This window comes from Chiroxiphia lanceolata, chromosome 11 (genome assembly GCF_009829145.1).
Source record: "Chiroxiphia lanceolata isolate bChiLan1 chromosome 11, bChiLan1.pri, whole genome shotgun sequence".
NCBI classification, from domain to species: Eukaryota; Metazoa; Chordata; class Aves; order Passeriformes; family Pipridae; genus Chiroxiphia; species Chiroxiphia lanceolata.
The window spans coordinates 10,208,958-10,228,895 of NC_045647.1; the positions used below are offsets into that span (position 1 = coordinate 10,208,958).

Below are 19,938 nucleotides of genomic sequence, written 5' to 3' on the forward strand. Positions count from 1 at the left end.
CAAGCCCCCAGTGGGACTGAAGCCTTGGCTTGCTTCAAGTACAGACAGGCACAACATATATCTTGCATTCAGCTGTCACTCTGCCGGAAACTGTTTTAGTGAAATAGGTAATTGGAAGCTTTTCAGCCAGCTTTCCCCATGGAAAAATCTGAGAAAGTAATTGCTTCCTGCAGAAATAAAGGTGTTTCCTCTCTTCACAAACCACTTTCTCTTTTCTTTATCCAAAATGCTTTGGAGGTCGTGTTATTGTGTCCGGTTATAGGATGAGGAGCCTGGATTTCTAAGTCATGGGATGCAAATAAAGGCCTCCCTTGAGACTGTGAGACCTGCCCAGCAGGATGGAGCCTGTGCTGCTCTCCTCCTCAGGAGGAGCAGGACCCCACGAGCCCATTCCTCCCCCTGCCTTCTGGGTGCAGAGGACTCAGAAGAGCTCCCTGGGTCGTGCTCTCCATCATTCCCAGTGGGACTGGTTTTATGCACAGTTGCATATTGCTGAGACTTCAGTGAAAAAAAAGCAATTTCTGACTAATTGAAGGTCGAAAAGGAAAGTCCTGTTTTGGCCTGTAAGGTGACAAGGGACTTACTAATTGTCCTTTCCTCCTTGATCCTTAGCAACTGTAAGAGGATGAGGAAATCTCAATTAAATTTATTGTGCTGAAGCATGAAATGCTGTTTTTATTATTGTAGGCACTTAAGAAAATGCTGACTTAAAAAGAAAGCAAATCACACAAAATCCCAAATCCCCAACCTCCCCAAACTATAACTTTTTCCCTTGATCACTTATTTCCTGGACCCGAATGTATTTAGAAATGAGTTTAGGCAGCCACTAACAAATTTTCTGAACAGTTATTGACTGCTTAAGAGGAAGTACTCCTTTCTGTGATGCAAAAGAAGGGATTTTGTGGACTCCCTTTCATTTTCCAGGCATCTGTGATGCAGTTGCTGTTTTAAGTCTTTGGAGCTTTGACAGCTATAGCAATGCTTTTAAACATATAAAGGAATTTTACTGAAAGCTGAACACCTTCTGGGTTTTGGTGTAATTAGCACATTTCTAGAGTATTTTGAAAGTTCTGGGGACAGAAGGGAAGTGCTGTGTTTTTAGCAGGAGTCTGATGGGTTCAACTCCCCTTTTATCAAATCCAAATTGCCACTGATCCGTTCCTCCCTCTCCATATGCCCAGCCTTCCTGAGGCATGCTGTGGGATGTGTGGTACTCATTGGGGTTTTTGCTGTATTGCAGGTTTCTCAGCCCCAGGTCTCAGCCTCGTGTGATTTTAGGCAGTCACAGATTTTATTTTATTTTGTTTTGTTTTATGTTATTTTATTTTGACCCTTCATGCTTCACATTTGAAAAGAAAAAAAGAGTCCCGCAAGGTGACCCAAGGTAGCCTGGAAACAGGTCCACACATAGTAGCAGTCCACTTCCAGAGTATGGGTATGGGTAGAAACAGGCTTTTTCTGGTATGTCTAGTGGAGCGTGTGTCCCTGCTTTGCTTTGAGGGCAGCCAAGACACGGGAAAAACAATGTGGGGCAGCCAAGGCTGGAGAAGTCTGAAATTGCCCTTTCTGCTGCTTGCATTAAACCCAAAGCACCTGGGACATTGCTTATGATGCTGCAGAAAGGATTTAAGTACCTCGAAGATAGAGAAGGAGTCAAACGCTGTTGGGTGCCGGTTGGTTACGGTATTTGCAGCGATGAGGGAAGGCAGCAGCACAGCGTGCACAGACCTTTCTGCTCTCCCTGGCTCTGCAGTGCTGGTGCTGGTACAGCACAGCACAACACCCTGGGAGTGTTGAGGCTGCCTGAGGTCAGTGAACAAACGTACCCAACGTACAGTTGGCTGTACTGCTGTTTGTTAATCTGCCTTTCAAGTATGTGGTAAGTCAGTGTCCTTCCAGCACGTAGCAGGTGTTTGAGTTTTGCCCAAACCTGAAAAGTGCAAAGCTGAAAGATTTTCTGTGTTTTATCCATCCCATTTTGGGATAACGTGGGTAGTGCTGGCATTTTTCTACTGCCGCCATAAGTCGCTTTATTCGCCTTTGCTCCAGCTTGAAGCAAAGAGCTGGAGGGTCTTGATTAGAGACTTAGTTGTGTGATATTTCCCCTGTGCACAGGAGAAATTGCTCTTTGACTCACCATGGTCAGCGTTGGAGAATTTTGCTATCTGCTCCCTACCTTTCATTTCCTTTCTTCTACCTTTTGACATTTAATGGGACTGCAGACCCTTGAAGACTGAACTTTGAAATTACAGTTTTCATTACGCTGTTTAAATGGACTCTGTGACCTGGAGCCAGCTGAGGTTCCACAGACTGGATTCTTGACTCCTTCGTTAGCTTTGATCAATGTAATCTCATTAGTGAAAAGCATTGCCAAATGGAATCGAAGCTACTTAGGGGCATCTTTTAATGGATTCTATCAAGGATGACCAAGCTTAAATACTACTTAATTTCATATTTTTAACTCAGTTTTGCTCAGTGACAGCTCCCATTTACTGACAGATAAAATCCTCATTTCTCTGCTGAATTGGCCTCAGTCGAGTCCGAGGTATTGACTTCCCTGGGCCATTGCCAGCACTGTGTGATACTGGTGGGGACCTACAGCCTGCAGGGGTAGGCTGGAGAGCCAGGCAGACTGTGGTTCCTCTGGGAGCTCCCTGAGACTGGGATATGCATCCTTCTTGACTGTCGAGATGGTTCCTGCACAATATGAGGACTGTCTGGTCCTGTTTATTAAAAAATAATGAGATGCTTCACGAGTGCTTCCTTCTGAGAGAAAGCTCCCTGTTGGGGTGGGGATGGAGAGCACAGAGTGGGTCAGCCATAGACCTGGAAGCAGGCTCGTGAAGTCTGGGAATGGCTCTTACAGCTAATAGAAAGAGATTGTTGGTAGTTATTTTCTGATTAATGAGAGCAATGGTACCGCCCTGTTGTTGTCTGTGCTGCTTTAGTTGCCGCGTGGTCCCTCCTGCTGCTGGCTCAGCAGAGTGGCATGGTACCCTCTCCCTACAGGCATCCATCATGACAGGGAGTGTGCACAACCTGGGCTTGGAGGGCAGCAAGCTGCTCCTGGACTCTGTCAACCCATCGGGAATGAGCCCGTTGAGGAAAGCGAACTCCAGCTGTAGCGACGGACAGACTGAGGGCAGCAGCTCCCCTGCCAAGAAGAACGAGAGGAACCTGGACATGAAGAAGATCGAGAAGGAGATGCAGGAAATCATGTCCCCGACTCCCCTTGAGTTTCACAAGGTTTGTGTTGTCAGGGGTCAGTCTAGCTCTAGCACTGCAGTACCTTGATGGTTAAGGCTATAGAAGCTTTACAACCCTGTAAAAAATCTTCTCTGTTCAGAGGGATCCCCAGAAAATGTTCCTTGTTAAAGCTGGCCCTCACCAAGGTCGGAGCAAAGGTTTCCAGAGGGTCAGATTAAGATGAAAGGGACTCTTCAGAAGAGTAACAGGATTTAGCTGTCGTCATTCAACAGGGTTCAAAACTGTGCTTTGCTGTTTCTCTTAATATATAAGATTTCCAGATCCTTGTGTTCTGGAATTCATTAATTGTTACTACAGATAAAAATGAAAGAGCTCAAAGTGTGTCCCTGTGGAGATACATCAGCCCTTTTCCTGTGGCACACTCCATTCAGTAGGCCACTTCCCATATAAAAAATAACTTATTTTCCCTCCCCTTCCACTCCACCTCCAGCGTTTCCTGTGGGGGTGACAGCGGTAGGACTTCAATGGTGGGATACTGGTTTGAATTCAGCATCTGGATGAATGTAGCCAGTTTAAGCATGGTGTAAGGCAGTAGTAATTAGAAGAGGTAATTAACTGTTGAACCTGCTGATGCAGAATGCAAGCAGGGAAGGGAGCTGGAGAGTTTTCAAGAATTTGATTGTCTTTTTCTTTCCTAGTGTGACTTTAGAATAAAACCTGCAGTTATGGTAGATGGAAAAAACAACCTTTTCATGTTTGATCTGCTTTTGCCCTTCCGGGCATGGCAAATGTGTATTTAAATAAAACTCCTTTGTACCTGAAGGAGAGCTGTGTAACTAGGAATGTTATAGGGTGACTTTTCATCTGGTCATCTGGTGTTGGCTGTTTGGAAATGAGGTTGAGGCCAGGTAGGCTGTCCTGTGTGTCATCCTGAGCATTGTCCTTCCCAAGGACTGCACATCCATGAGGCTTACCCAGCCAAGAGCACAGTTATGGAGTTAGAGCCACAGTAGAGATGCACTCCCAGTTCATGAGAGGCAAAGGGAGATTTCGGTAGTGTTGGGGAATCAGTTGTCCCTGGTTCCCAGTGTTACTTCATGGCAAGGTACATTTCAAGCTGTGCTCTCCTCCTCTAGACAAGGCCAAAGTGTGATGTGCTCAAGGGATGAGGTTATGCATTTCTTGTCCTCAGTGCGTCAGCACTTACTGATATGAGTTTTCTGAAAAGAACTTGTGAATAATATGCAGAATTTGAGATGCTCCTGCTGAGTGATGTACTAAAAATGAGCTGTTTTCACATTTCACTAACTACATTGAAATTTCCCTGAGAACATGTTAATTTTTCATGTGGTGGTCTGGCACACACAGAGAGTACATGGTGTAACCTGGCTCCATTAATAACACTTGTTTGTTGCTCTTTGGGTGAAACAGCAGATGTCTGTATTACCCTGCTTGTGTTTCCTTCCACATCCAAGGGTGAGGGACTGTCGTGGGGTTGGTTTTATGCCAGTCACCAAAGCAATTCACCATGTGATCTACCTGAGGTGATGGTGTCAGGTAAATAAGGCTCAATCTGTGTTAACTGCACAGGCTAAGAAAAATCTGGCCAGAAGACACAGAGCAGAATTTCTGTAGGTCTGCATGCATTACCTGTTCTGCTGCCAACCTGCCAACCCTGCACATCACCTCTTTACTCTGCTGCATTAAAACATGCTTTGTCTGTTTCTGCCTCTCTAGATGACACTCCACAAAGACCCGGAGAGGGAAGATTTTGGATTCAGTTTGTCGGATGGCCTGCTAGAAAAAGGTGTCTATGTAAATATGGTCCGTCCGGATGGGCCAGCAGATCAGTGTGGCCTCAAACCATATGACAGAGTGCTTCAGGTAATAAATGCAAAATGCAGTTCTGGAGACTGGGACGGAGTGAATGAGTGGCTGAGAGGAAGAGAGAAGTGAGACCCATCCATGACAGCACTAACTTTAATGAAAGGTAATAGTTAGCCAACTAGGTGAGCTCTTAGCCACCAAGCACTCAATGAGACCTGTGTTTTATAATAAGAAATTACTAGGTAGTACCTTCAGGTGGTACCCCAGGCAGTACTTCTATTCCAGGACACAGCCTGTCCCAGCACTGCCCTTTTTGAGTTTGGACTGCTCAAAACAAGCAAAAAACTGTGTTGCTTCCTCTCCTCACCCTGAATCCTTTTCCTGGTTTTTGGATGAACCAGGTCACGTGGACTGATACATGTTCCTGTGAAGCCCCTTGCAGAGTAAAGTAATATTCATGAAGTTCTGTGCATGCCTTTGACAACTAAAAGAGTTTTCTAGGAAACACATCCTTCAAGCAAAGTGTTTTTTTATGGATATTTTTCTTTAAAAGACACTTGATCTGAAGTAGGTGATGCAGAAACAGAATAAACACTCTGGCCAAAAGCACAGTCTGTAATGTGTGTCCTGGACATATCAGACTACCAGAGGGACAGAAGGAGCGTGGTGAGTTTTGGAGATTGGAGAGGAGCTTTATATGGATGAAAATGAACTATTTTAGCTTTGGGGCAACTCAGCAACTGAAGGAAGTGCAACCTCAATGGAAAAATTGCCACCATTTGGAAATGTAGATATTGTGACCATATTTGGAAACACTCAGAAAGATGTTTAGTTTTACTGATTTCTAGGCGGGGGTTCTTAGCAGTCAGAGTAGAGCCAGTATTTTATGTACATCAGGTAACTGGAGGACTGGCAGCACTGTGGGGAACCTTGTTTAAGCTTGTTATGGTCTCTAGCCAGTTGGCTGCTATACAATTACTCCTTCTCAGCTTCAAATAAAAGATGGTGCAAGAATGAACAAGAAGCTAATTAGGCTCTGGGCTGCCTTTCTGTTCCATGTTGGATGTGATGCTTTTTTGCGAGTGCCAAGGGCTCTGGGAGGTGTGCCCAAAATCCTAAACAGAGCGGCATGGAAACTTTCGACACCCTTCTTGCACATGCTGTGCCGCACAGCTCACACCTACGAGCAGATGAGGTGATTGCCGTGGCGTTGACGTGTGGAGTTGTGAGTGAGGGATTGCAGACCCGGTACAGGCGACTCCCCTCCAGAAGTACAGAGGTGCATTGCTGAGGATGCTTCACAGTGCTGCTGATCATGGGCACGGTGATGTGCCTGAAGGCCAGCGGGACACCTTGTCACTGCTGTCACAGACCCTCTGCCGCTCGGCTGGATGGATTAACCGGAGCGTGGCATTGCAGTAACTCCACTTCTGCACTGGGACTGCCTGGCTGGCATAGAGCAAGGGCAGAGCAAGCTCATTGTTTATCTCTCCTTGTCCATGAGTTGGGTGGAAATTGTCCCTTGTTACTACACTGTAAGGAGCAGTATTGGGGTCAAATGTGTGGACACAGAAGGACACCACTACCATCAGAGAGCCCAGCTATGTGGGCATGCATTAATTCTGGGAAAGGGTTTGGAATGGAAGGGTTGTATGGACTCATCAAGCCCTTATCCAGAGAAGGAAGCAACACCTGGCCCAAGGGATTATGTTCACTCTGAAGGTGGGTGGGAAATCCTTTTCCCCTTTCTCTGCTTCCCTTCCCCTGCTGTTTGCCAGCCTGCTCCATCGCAGGGCTCTCGTGCCACCAAGCCGAGGTGTTCTGTGAGCTGTAGGCAAGAGAGCTGGGGTGGTTTCTGCAGATGACCCAGCCCAGAAATGTACTGGAAGGTCTGCAAGAGCCAGCAATACCTGCTTTCACTGTTGAATCCTATGGAGAGAATTTGCAGCTGCCTCTTGAGCCCACATGAAACGCACCCAGACTCCTGTGAAATGAAGAATGTAAATGGGGAGAGGAAAAGCAGAAACTGTTCAGTATAGTCTCAGTTTACTGCTGGTTGAGCTGGCAAATGGTTGCCAGAAGCCTCATGGCTTTATTTGTTTTCTAGGTGCTGAATACTCAGCACCACAAATTTAGGTCCAGTAAAAGCCATGATGGCAAAAATAATCATGGAAAATGGCAACCTTTTTTCTACAGGCTTGAACTGGAGAACTGTTTTTGAGCCCTGCAGTGTTTAAGACTTGTACTACTGCCCCAGGCACTGGGGTTCAGGGGTCATGCCTGATCCAGACTTTTTTCCCCCTTCCTCTGCATCATTCCTCAGCTAAGCAAGGATGCTCAGTCTGAAGGGGTACCTCCGCTCTGCTCCATTCTGAACCTGGAATCAGGGACCCCCAAGCGTTGTGTGTTTTCCTGGGTGTGGGTTTAGCACTAATCTTTACATTTTCTGACTAACAAACATGATCTTTCTGTTGTTCCTCCCCATGGCACATCCTAAATCCATCCCCGCAGGTAAATCGCGTCCGAACAAGAGACTTTGACTGCTGTCTGGCCGTTCCCTTGATTTCGGAGGCTGGAGATAAGCTGGACCTGGTGATTAGCCGAAACCCCTTGGCACTGGCTGCCAACGCTCCCTCGGAGGGGAACAGAGAGCTGCCGGCGCAGGTGTCCCTCGGAGCCGAGGTCAAGGCGAGTGTCCAGACGCTCTGAGCGGTGGGAGCAGAGCAGATGATGCCCAGGGCCTCTGCTGAGCCGTTGTGGCATTTGGGGTGTTTCTCCTGGTTTTTGCACTGGTATTTGTAAATGCTGTGTGTACCATAACCTGCAAGTGGGGAGGTGGGTCTTCAGTGAGCCTGTGGACCGCCAAATATTGCTGGGAAGGTCAGAGCTGGATGTGCATCTGGGGGCTGTGGCAGCGATGGCGATGGGACGAGCTGCCGACGGGAGGAAGGAGCATCCACAGCCATCTCCCATGGCAGATCATCCCCCTGTGCCTCGGCCATTGAGTGTGCAGGGTCCTGCCTCCGACATCCTCCTCGCCCTGACGGCCTTGGCCATCCTATAAACACACATGGTGCTATTATGTTCCTTGTTTGCTCAGTTAGTTGCATACAGCAGGACTGAAATGCCTTTCCTTTTATGTTGTGCCCATCTCCATCCTTCCGACAGTCCTGACAAACCAAGTCCTGCAGCCCCTTGCACTCCCGGTGCAGGGTAGTGGAGAGAGCTGGCTAAAAGACATTTCAAAATGTGCTGGAGAGTGGCTAGATTCAATTCTTGTTCAAAAATTGGTATTTGCAGCTGCCTCCTGACAGCCCTGCCCACACTCCCCCAGGCCTGGCTCACCCCACAGTGGGATGAGGCACCTTGTCTTGGCATGGATTCCCATGAACAATGTGGTTACCTGTGCTGCAGTACTTAATACAGAGTAGAGGCTGTACCCAAGGGTAAAAGTCTTGAGTACCTGCTCAAATCCCCAGCCACCTTGTTTGTCTGAGCTTTATGTTTGCTTGCAAACCTGGCCTGTGCCTGCAAGTAAATAGCAGAATAGTGAATTCCCAGAGCTGCCCCTGATGTTTTGAATTAATGAAACCATGTCATCTCCCATCAGGCAGTGGCATGACAAGCCCTTTGTTAGGTGGAGGTTGTGTCCCTGTGTCCCATGGGGGCTGGGCAGTGTGTGTTTGCCTGTTGCTGGCCTCATGTAGCTTTGCAAGCATGATGCTCCCCTCCCTCCCCAGAGCCCCCAGCCCAGCCTGGAAGAGGGGCTGTGATGTTTGCATCGGTGCCCTCATCTGCCTGCCATGTTCCACCTATTAGCACTTTATGATGATGTGTGTGTCCTGGTGGTGGCATGATCCTGGCATTGCTTTCCCTGGGAAGGCTGGGGCACAGTGGAGTGGAGGAGCCTGTCAGTCAGACACCGCAGCCCCGAGCCCACTGCGCCCGTTCCCTGCTCACCCTTTTGGCTCCTCCATCACCACCTCAAGGGGTGCCCATAGGTTGTTGGATGGGTGTACAGCACGTGTGTCGCTTTGCTGAGCCAGGACTTCTGCCCCCACTGTCTGTCCCTGACATCCCTCTGTGATAGCACAACGTATCAGGGTGTTTTCTTCCAGACACGTGCCCGGCCCCATCCAGCTATTTGTCGTCGTAGCCATTTTCTCTTTGAGTATGCAATATCCCATACCATTGCTGCCACACCTAGATAATGTGCCATAACTGATACTGTGGAGCATTGACAGTGCAGCCGAAAGTGTTTTTATATGCAATATTCTGAGCAGTGGAAGCTCACTGGGGCTTCTCATAGGTTTTTAATGAAGACTTTTATTAAAGGCTTTAAAAAAAAAAAAAAAAGGAGGAAGAAAAACTTGGTCCTTGTATCCCTTCCTATGCATTTTGAATGATATGAAGATGAAATGCATTACTTAAATGTGTATTTTTATCCATATATTAGAGTGTATTCCTTGTAAAGTATTTTTATATGCTAATTTTCTTATGTATCTATGAAAGCACAATATTTAAAAGTACAGCATTTCAAAGAATATTTTAGTCCTGTTTTGGACCTATTTGTAAATCTCTGTATTTAAATGGGATTGCAATGACTTTGACTTTTTTTTTTTTAATTAAATAAAAGCAAATGAAATGCATTTGTTTTGGTTTGTGTCTCTTTCTGCTGCAGGACAATAGTGAGGCAACGCTCTGCTTCCCAACAGCATTTTAACTTGCCAGAGGACCCCCATTTATGAGAGACCTTGAAGGACAAGGGGAGGACATGCAGAGGGTTTTTCTGGGAGGCCACTGTTTGTAAGGCTACCAGCTGGGGTTGTCCCATGTCACCACACAGCTGTGGGACTTGGGTCGCTTCCCTCCCTGTGCACATGGAGGCAATTTTGCTGTAGCTGGTAGCAGTAAGAGCTGGAGATGCACATGCACGTGCTTACAGCACTGCTTGCAGCTTTTCCACACTGGAATATTGTTGGGTTGAAGCTGAGCTACTTCATGACAAAACACTGATGCAGCAAAGCACATGGTTGCTGTGACGTGGCAGTGTTTGCAAAGCTGTGGTTAATCTCTGGGGATGGGTTAGAAAACTGCTGGAGGACAATGTGCTGGCAGGAGATGTCCCATCTGATGCTCAGCACCCTGCAGCTCCAGTGGGGTGCCTTGGGGAGCTCTATTGTGGTAGTCAAATTACTCCACCCCTGAAACTAGATATCCAAAGAGATGACTAGAGCATGGTGCTAATAACACCAAAGTCATGGGTTTGATCCCTGTATGGGCCATTCATTTAAGAATTGGACTCAATGATCCTTGTGGGTCCCTTCCAACTCAGAATATTCTGTGATTCTGTGACTGCCATGAATCCAGAACATAGTTACTTGTGTCCCTATGTTGAGAATTTCTTTCCTATGCTATTGCAAAGGGGTTTGGGGTGCCCCTATGCTCCCAGTGTGGGCAGTACAGGCTGGAATACTCCCTGGATAAGGCCATAGGGAATCTCTGCTCACTGGCAAGGAAAGGGTGAGCTGAGTTTTGCAACCCTTCATGGCCAAGTGGGTAATGCAGGAATTTTCGGAGACTGAGCAGGGTACGGAAATGCTCCTGGTTAGACCTGGGGAATCATTGCCACGTAAACAAGCCTTATCTGACAGATTATCTGCCATCTCTGGCTGCCCTCCTGGGGCAAAGACTTCAGAACAAGGCCCTTCGCACATTTGGCACCAGGGCCTGGCCAACCAAAGCACTGGAGCGATGTCAGGTTGAACCAGTGCCCGTGCAACGTGACCCACAGGGTTTTGGTGTGTACCAGGTAAAAGGTTAACATGGTGCTCCTCCCTTGCTATGTGCCTTGGTGGGCAACATCTCCTCCTGCTGATGTCACCTTTTATCCCGTGGACTTCAGCTGATGGAAGCAGCTGAAGCCTTGGGCAGGTGACGGCCACCCATGGCAGGTAGTTGAAACCCTTCAGCAGCACCTCGTGGCACTCAGTGGCTTTTTTTAGTTCCTTGTTTATTTATTTTAACCTGAGGCACGTTGCAGTTGCTGCCTGTGCTGCTATCAGGCTGCTCGGCCCAGGCGTTGCAGGTGGTGCCAGTGAGAGGAGAAATCCCTGACAATCACACCCAGCAAAATAAGCAATCAAGCCAAAAAACACTAACTAAAGACAGCTGTGGGGCTGATCCTGGGCATGGGGTGCTGGAGGCTCAGCAGTGATATTCAAATGCTTTGCTTTTCACAAATAGTAGCCACCCACACGTTGGGTTTTTTTTCTTTCCCTACCTCAAATCAGGACTTAAGGAATGGACTCTCTGGTTTAACCTCGATCTGTTTGACTGAAGAGGTCATCAGCGAGCTTGAAATAAGCAGTCCCATACACCAGGAAAATAAATGTTGGGGTTTTTTCTTTCTTCCTATTGTGCTTTCCTGATGTATTTGAACCCTCGTGGTAGTGGTGTCATGCATGGGCTGGGCACTGGTTGGTTAGAGGTGAGAAATGGCTTTTACATCACTTGTTTTTCTTGGCTTTGCTTTTTTACCTCTTTGATGTTCTTTGTTGTGGGTTCTTTTAACCCTTTTTTTTTAATTATTAACCTGTCTGTATCCCAACCCATGAATTTTTGCACTTTTACTCTTCTGATTCTCTCCCCATCCCTGCTGGCTGAGGGGATGAGTGGCTGCGTGGGGCTGAGCTGCCAAAAACAAATCAACCACCCCAAAACAAGTAATAAGTTTAAATGAAGAACTGAGCTACTCAAACACCAAAAAAACCATCAGAGAGCATAGTTGGTTTATAAAGGAAAGTTTTATTTTCAGTTATAAGGTGATTACAAACTCATCTAAAAAAGCAAAGATGACTTAAAAATATCCATATACATTTTATTTATCTAAAAAGCAAAACAGAAACTGCAAAATACAAACATTTACCATATACACAAAGGTTAGAGGGTTTTAGGATTAAATTACACTCCAGGATTTTTTTTTTTTTCAAATACAAATATTCCATTTTGGAACACACAAAAAATGTTGTAAAATGTTTTAAAAATATTTTTAATGTTTTTTCTTTAAAAAAAGTTTAGATGACATTTTTAAGGAGGCTATTGTTGTCCTCGCCTCCTTGCTGTATGTGCTACTCATCACATTACTGTAGTCACAGTTGCTAGGAGTTTAAATAACAAAAAAAAACACCACTGTTTTTTTAGCCAAATACATCAAACAAGATGGACCACCTCTTACAATGTGAAGTCCCTGGCAACATTATCAGGTAACAATCACAACATTACACTGGAGAAAAACAACATCCTATTGAACAACAAGCACTTCAGAACAGTACTGGGATGCTGTGATGCTGAGAGACTGGCGCTGGCTTCCAGGACAGGAGCAGGTGACAAACTAACTCAACTTGCCCCCTCAGGATTTTTTTTTATCAGCCTCTCAACATGATTTTGCCACTGTTTGTGTTTTTTTTTTTTTTTTTCCTCTTTATATATTGAAAAAAAATTTCAAATCTTTTTAACATCTCAACTGCAGAAGCAGGCAGAGTTAGAAACTGCGTGTATCGTGCTCACAGGGACTCTGCTACAGGGCTGAAGCCTCCCTCCACATATGCACACACACAGAGCACCTGCACAGCTCCTTAGCAGAAATCAAGTTTCACTTTTTTTTAAATTTTTTTTCCCCATTATTTCTTCTGATTTCTCAAGTCAGGCCACATCTTCCCTGTGCTGCCAATGGGAAAAGTGGGCAGCACCATCCTGCTGTGCACTGCAGAGCCATGGGGAACACGCCTGCAAAAACTTGCCCCTTTCCACATGCTCTTTAATTTACTTTACTCCTAAAGCTTGAGGTAATTAAATTCTGACACTTTTACTGATTATTTCAAATTAGGACACAACAGCTGTGTCTGCTCTGACATTCAACAGTCCAGCAATACCAGCAGGGTCAGGCTCTTTTCCAGTCACAAACCCTGTCACTAAAGTTTTCCACCTTTGATGGGGATGAGTGAGGTGATTTGTTTTCTTCCAGCAAAATTTTGAGCCTGCCTCTTTTTTTGGTGAAATGGTGTCTGAAGCTACTTCTCCTCCTGTTTTAGGACATGGGTAAATTGAAATCACCAATTCCCACTGACAACTGGAAAAAAAAAACCCACACAAAAATGTGGCTTTTTCTATTTATTTTTTAATAGAAACAAACTAATTGAGATTTTTCTTTTTTTAACAAAGAAGCATTGTCCGTATAAATATTTATTTTGGGCTGGCAGAAAAGAGCCACAATCCAGTGGAGGGTGCAGGGCTGGAGAGGGCAGTTTTCCAGCAGTGGCTGGTGCTGGTTATACTCAAGTCTTTCTTGAAAAATCTTTCCCATAGACTCAAATTGACCATTAATACCATAATAAAATTTTTGTGACCAAAATATGGAGCTCAGGGAGCCTCTTTTGCATTAGTTCATGGGTTTCTTAAGTGTCAAGTGTCACTGAATCGACTGAATACCTTGCTTCTTAAGCTTACCTTTGATTATAAGAAATAAAACAAGCTACCAGGGTCTGACAGTTCCTGACCTTTGCTCATGCAAATATACAAATACACAACTACATGTCAATCCTAACCACAAGGCTTTGGATGCTGATTTTGGAGAAAACAAGTCCAAGGCAGCTGCTTGAACCCACACCACACCCAACCTCCTATGCCAGGAGCCATGTAATGCCTACAAGGAGCCAGGAGAGCTTTCAAGTCCAACCTTAAGGCTTCCTTGGAGGGGCCATGGTCCAGGATTTTGTCATTACTTTCCTTCTTCCACCACCTTCATTTAGGAGAGACCATTTGGACATGCTGGTAGGTTGGCTCTTTACAAGCAAGTGGTGCCTAAACCTCCTCAATCCTCATCCTGAACAGCTTGGCAAGACTTACACACATGATTTGCAGCCTAGGAATAGAAGCAATGTCCCCACTGTGTGCGTGCATATGAGGGTGGAAGATTTCATCTACTAGACTACTTAAACACAGATTTATTTTTATTCTTTTTACTGAAAGTGAGCAACTTCCATTGAACCTCCTTGGAAATGATGTCAGGGTCATCTTTCTTCCAAGTGTACTTGAGCTGCTTAACTAACTTTTCCACTCCATTCAATGCACAGCTTATTTAACATTTTATATACATTATGCCCCCACGAGTGATCTTGCAGTGACCACAAGACGTGGAAGCTAATAATCAGTTATTCAAAAATGTTCAAATCCTTCTCCCATGGATGGAAGTTTGCCATTGATGCAACAAGTGGGAGCTTTGAACCCAAGTGTGGCAAGCACAACCTCAACGAAACTGTAAGTCTCCTTAGCAAATAAAAACAGACCAGGAGGAGACTTGGAAAAGATCTATTGAATGGAGATGTCCATGTGTCTTCAGATGTACTTGATTTATCTAACGCTGAGACAAAGAAGAGGAACCAGGAGCATCTGCAGTTGAGAGAGGAGGATGCACACAGGACTGAAAACAGCTGCAGAAGGTGCGGTCCTGACGGTGACATTAAAGGCTCTGCTGATGGTTGCTGGGTTGGTTTTTTTGGGTTTTTTTTTGGTGTTACAACAACTGTAAGGCTGCACTTTTTTTTATTTTCCTCATTTCCTCCTCTCCCCAAGAATAGCAGCGAAAATCAGTTTTGCTGAGCTGTTCCAGCAGACTATTCCTAACTCCCCTCCAGCCCTTAATTCCAGGAGCTGTGCTGCTGCTGTAGGGTGACCACCAGCGCTGTTCTAGATGGCAAATACAGCTGACAGACTTTTGTATTTTAATTTACAACACAGGAAAAAAAACCATTGTGGACCTACTGTCTCAAACTTTAAAAGAGGACTTTTCTAAGTGTGCGGATCTGTTTGGACCAGATGAAAAGGAAAGCTATGGATGAGAAGGAAAATTAGAATAATAACAACAACAACAACAATAAAAACCAGTTCTATTTATGAAATCATACTGTTTAAATACTGAGATACAGACTACTGGTAAAGTCCCTTACAATAGATGCTCATTCAGTGAGATCATCACTAGTGACAGGTGAACTGAAAAGGTCTGGAAAATTGGAAAAAATAAGAAACAGATCGGAAAATCTCATGGGGAAAATGTTCCCCTTTACATTTCTACTATTTCTTGATTACAGTTCAGCTCGAAATAAATACTGCTGAAATTCTGCCGTTTTCAAGCCCAGAAGAACCCATGAATACAAAGGTACATGAAATATGAAAAGGTGTGCGTTTTGTCTTGGTTTATTCTGGCTTTAATCTCAGGGAGCTGGTTCTAAAGATCTCACGCCAAAACTACACTAAGTTTTCCCTGGATCCAAACCAGTTCATCTGTGACTAGTCATGATACTTTATAATATAGAGTTCCTCATTTACACAAAACAGGTAAAATAGGTCACAGGAGTTTAAACAAGTAAATATATGAAAAAAATCAGTTGTCTTTGCAGTCAAAATAGGTAGAAAACACAAACTTTTTTAAAAAATTATTTTTTAATAAATTTGGCAGAGGATCATGTTGAAATGCAAATTTACCACCAAGAAAAGTTTAGAAACCTGATAAAATTGTTAGGAAACCCCCCCAAACTATAAAAATGCAAATGTTCTCACTGGAACTCAAACCTCAGATAAAACAAGAGGAATTAAGTATACATTTTTTTTTTCAGGGAAGAGAGAGAGGAAAGAAAAACTGTTTTCCAGAAACAATAATTTCTTGGCTCTTGGTGAGTCCCAGACCTCCCTTGCAGTTGTGCTAAGGAGCACAGCAGGGCCAGAGAAGCTGGCACAGAGAACACTTCAATGAGGTTGTTGCATATGTGCGAGACATTTTCACTTGGAACATGGAAGCGACTGATTTGAATGGCACAGTTTGTATCGAAATGGGGCTGGGTTCTAGTTCTCTAGTAGTTGTATATTTAAAGGTGTAGTATTAGCCCTCAGGTTCTTCACACAAACACACTCTTCCCAACATGGGAGATGTTGAAATACCCAGCTGACTTGCTGGAGATATCTTTGATGTAGCCAAACCATTTTCCCCCCTAACTAAAGCTTGTCTCACCTCTACAGCACAAAAGTGATGTGCAAAACTATATAATCTCAAACACAGTTGCATGACAATGTATATATATATATATATATATAAAGAAATAAACATCAGTGTTTCATCTGTGCTCACAAAAACCATTAATTTAGATCCCCCTAACCTGCTACTCCCTCTTCACCTGTGCCTGTTTGCTGCAGACACTAATTGTAACTCAAAAATGAGAGTCCAAGCTGAAGCTCACTAAGAGAGTTATCTTTGATTACACTTCCTTGCCTTTGATTGTTAAAGGCTATTAAAAAAAAAAAAGCTGTATGCATTTTTCTTTATTTTGGGCACATTTGATGATACCCTGTGGCTCTGAGAATTCCTCCTGTGACCTTCAATGGCTGTTGCCACTTGCTCAGGAAGTGTCATTAGATGTTTGCCATCTCCAGTTGTGGAAAAGTTTCATTTAGAGCTCTTATAATACAGCAACCAGAAAAATAAAACAAAAGTAACTCTACGGTGGCTGGTTTTGTTGCTGCAACTCAGCTATCTCATGTAAAAATATCTACAAATTCCAACTAGAAAGATTTTGAAAGTTACAGATGCAGCCACTTTTTTCTTTCTTTAATAATTGTTTTGGTCCATCTCTTAGTTTTAAATCACCCCTTTTCTGTTACAGGAAAACCAACAAGTTAATAAGCATTTGTGCTGCTGTGGCCAGTTAGCCCATGGGACAAGAAAAAATAAAATAAAACTACTGTGCAGGAATGTTAAGAACTGGTTATGTTCCTGTATAGATAAATGACAAACTCTGCCCTGACAGACTATGCTGACAGCAGAATAAGCAGATACAAACTCTGCTTTTATCAAGCATTTCTTCTAAATACCTTTGGATAGCCTAACTGTGGTACATAACAAAAACTCTCTTCCTCTAATACAATGCCCACTAGAAAAGGCCAAGTTTTGCCAGAGAACTTGTTCCCAGCACAACCTGCTCAAGTTTAAAAAAAAAAGAAAAAGGCTTTTGTCCATGTTTTGGACAGTCTTCAGGGATCCAATTCCCCATGGAAACATTCACCTGGACCACACGAAGTGGACCCCCCATTCCTACACTCTTTGTAGTGGTTTCTCTTCACTCCCCAGTCTCACCTGGAATGGTACCCAATTCCTACTGATCAATACAAAATATTTCAATGTTACATGTTCCCTTTAATTTAAATTCCAAAAAGCCCTGTTTCTTCAGCATAGAAGATTCATAAATACGTCTTCCATCCTCCTTCCCCCCTAAAAATCAAATCAAATCAAATCAAACCACGGTTTAACCCAATGATGAGCAAGGAGACCAGGGGCTCTAGGTCCACTACTGCTATAAAGTAAGATGGGACAAGGGACAGAGTCCTCTTGTCTGTTCCTCCAACAGCAATGACTGACACCCCCCTGTCCCCCCAAAAATAAAAAGGTAAAGCAAATCCTGGTTACCAAACTTGGAAAAGCATTTTTGAGATACATGGATGAAAAGCACCTGTTTGCTGTGTGATATTATTATCATCATTACTATTATTATTGTGTATATTATGTATAATGTGTCTGGTATCAATACCGGTTCACCAGGTGAGTGGTTTTGTTTCTCCTGTCATAGATGACCTGGTTTGTGTTCACTCCTGAATGGTCAGAGTCCAGAAATTATTCTTTTATTTTTCTGCCCCAAACCAAAATCCAAATGAGGAAGTGAATATCTGAAGCACCCAGAGGGCAGGTGCTGCTTTTCCTCTCTCGGCTCCTTAGTGCTCATCCCACTGCCACGGGGGCAGGCTGCCATCCCAGTTTGCAGAATTCAAGTTTACACCAGTGTCACTGCATCAAAATATGCTTTTCTGGAAAACTCAGGAGCAGGTACTCAACCTCCCTGCCCATGCACAAACAGCAGGTATTTCACTCAGGTAAAAAAAAAAAAAAAAAAAATTCTAAAAAATAATTAAAAAAACCCCTGAAAACCATGCCAAATCCTGCAAATGCCTTCCTCAAGTCCTCCTCCATCAGCGTGACAGGCTCCCAATGCTGTCCTGGGGAGGGATGGCCACAAGGCTTTTCACACACAGCTTCTCTTGCAAACTCTCTGCTCCAGCTGTTTGGCCATATCCTTATTCAGGGACTGCGCTAAACAAAACCCGCTCCCTAAAGTGACCCTGACGCCTGTCATTTACCACAATTGAACCAGAGGGTGGAAATACTACACCTTTGAAAATTCTCTTGAAACAGCATTTTTTTACAAATTGTATCTCTCAACAGAGCTCCTTTTGTGTGTTCTGTAGGTTACCCTGCTCCCAACCATACCAGCACCTAAAATTGCTTTCTGAGACTTGAATGTATTGCTGGTAAGACAATCAATTCAAGTGGTAAGGTGTATAATATTTAGAGATAAAGATATATATATTTAAAAAAACCCAATAATAGTAAATTCCTGTAATATGTCTAGTCTGATATGAAAGCTCTCCCTCTACAGAGAGACGTCTGCTGTGATTACCTTACAAAATATTAAAAAAAAAAAAAAACACACACACAAAAAATAACTTTCTCTGTGAGAAATAAAAATAAATCCTAGTGCAAATATAAAGCTCTGTAAACCTGGTCCTATGAGAATCTATGGTTAGTAAACGGCAGTTAAAGCAGGTTTATCCTCTCACAGAGAGAGCTCACATCATGGTTTCCACAATGATATGAGTTGGCTTGATCAATCCGCCATTCGAAGTTCCATTGGGGCAGAAGGGGGTGCCACTCTCCGTTTCTTTGGACCATCGATTCACTTCCTTGGGGGCAGCCACTGCCTTTATCCTCTGAAAGAAAGAAGGAAAGCAGAGGTGAGATGACCAGCAGGCCTCTGAGTCTCCACGTGCAGGACGGAGGCTGCAGCGATCCAAGGGCAATCCAAGGGCACTGCTGGAGCCGTGCGTACACCCCACGGCTCTGCAAGGACACGGGGATCTGTGGAACCCTGCCTTCAACTTCTGCTCAGCTGCAGAGCCTGACTTGATGCAGGGAAGACAGATAGGAGAGGATATTCCTATGGATATGTTATCCAGCGTCCTGCACACTGGGCTTTCAGTGCTGCTGCTGCTGCTCAAATGATGTGCGATCTCCGTCCTCATTTAGAAACAGCTCTGCCCGTCAGCCCAGCCTTCTCTGCCAAGTGGCAACTTCTCTCCTACATCTCAGTTCACAAAGGAAGAACTAAATGGCATCTGACCAATGTTTACTCTTCTTTCCTTTCCTAACATAGTCTTTGAGCAGTGCTTTGGCTACTTTTACTCTTGTCTCTCATGGTGACAATGGTGACAATGCAGGCAAGAAAATTAACACTTATGCCCTGGCCACAGCTGAAAAAGACCATTTACACTAGGATGAAAACAAATGCACGTGTTTGTGCTCTGGGAAATGTTTGGTTTGGGCACTTTTTTAATTCTATTATCTCTTTTTAAATAATCCAAAATGTCCCGCTTTCTCCTCCAAGAATACCCTGGGCTGCATTTCAGATCATCTCATTAGGCAAAAACAAAACTAATCTCAAAACTTAGAAGAGAATAGCTAAGTTGCACAGTCTCTAAAAACTTTAAACTGGAATAAAAGCAAATTAGGGGAACCTGCACTGAACTGCAAAGGGCAAGAGACCACCTGCAAATCCAAACTCAAGGGAATCTGCACTGTTAAGTCTGAATCAGACTCAGTTTTCCAAAGATCAGGGCAATCTGGATCCAGTGTTTCAATTTGAAATAAAACAATAACAAATTAAAAAAGCTAAAAAGTGGAGTCCACTGGCAGGAGGCTTTGACTTCTATTTAGTCCCCCACAGGGAAGGCCACGCCTGAGAGCCA

General features: G+C 44.2%; 2 protein-coding genes across 13 annotated transcripts in view; one reads left to right on the forward strand and one right to left on the reverse strand.

The window, feature by feature from the left end:
• Positions 1-9,683, forward strand: part of GRIP2 (glutamate receptor interacting protein 2) — a 280,221-nt gene extending 270,538 nt beyond the window's left edge. For 4 of the 6 annotated variants that reach the window (XM_032699233.1, XM_032699234.1, XM_032699235.1 and 1 more), the window contains 3 exons: positions 3,010-3,246; positions 4,945-5,091; positions 7,546-7,743. In XM_032699233.1, coding sequence (XP_032555124.1) covers positions 3,010-3,246; positions 4,945-5,091; positions 7,546-7,743 — 582 coding nt within the window. Of the gene's footprint in view, positions 1-3,009; positions 3,247-4,944; positions 5,198-7,545 lie in introns of all 6 variants that reach the window. The other 2 variants (XM_032699238.1, XM_032699232.1) reach the window with 2 other exon arrangements.
• A 2,418-nt stretch (positions 9,684-12,101) lies between these two features.
• SLC6A6 (solute carrier family 6 member 6) overlaps positions 12,102-19,938 on the reverse strand; it is a 57,196-nt gene continuing 49,359 nt past the window's right edge. For all 7 annotated transcript variants that reach the window (XM_032699367.1, XM_032699364.1, XM_032699362.1 and 4 more), the window contains one exon: positions 12,102-18,903. In XM_032699367.1, coding sequence (XP_032555258.1) covers positions 18,763-18,903 — 141 coding nt within the window. In that variant the 3' untranslated portion in view covers positions 12,102-18,762. The remainder of the gene's footprint in view (positions 18,904-19,938) is intronic.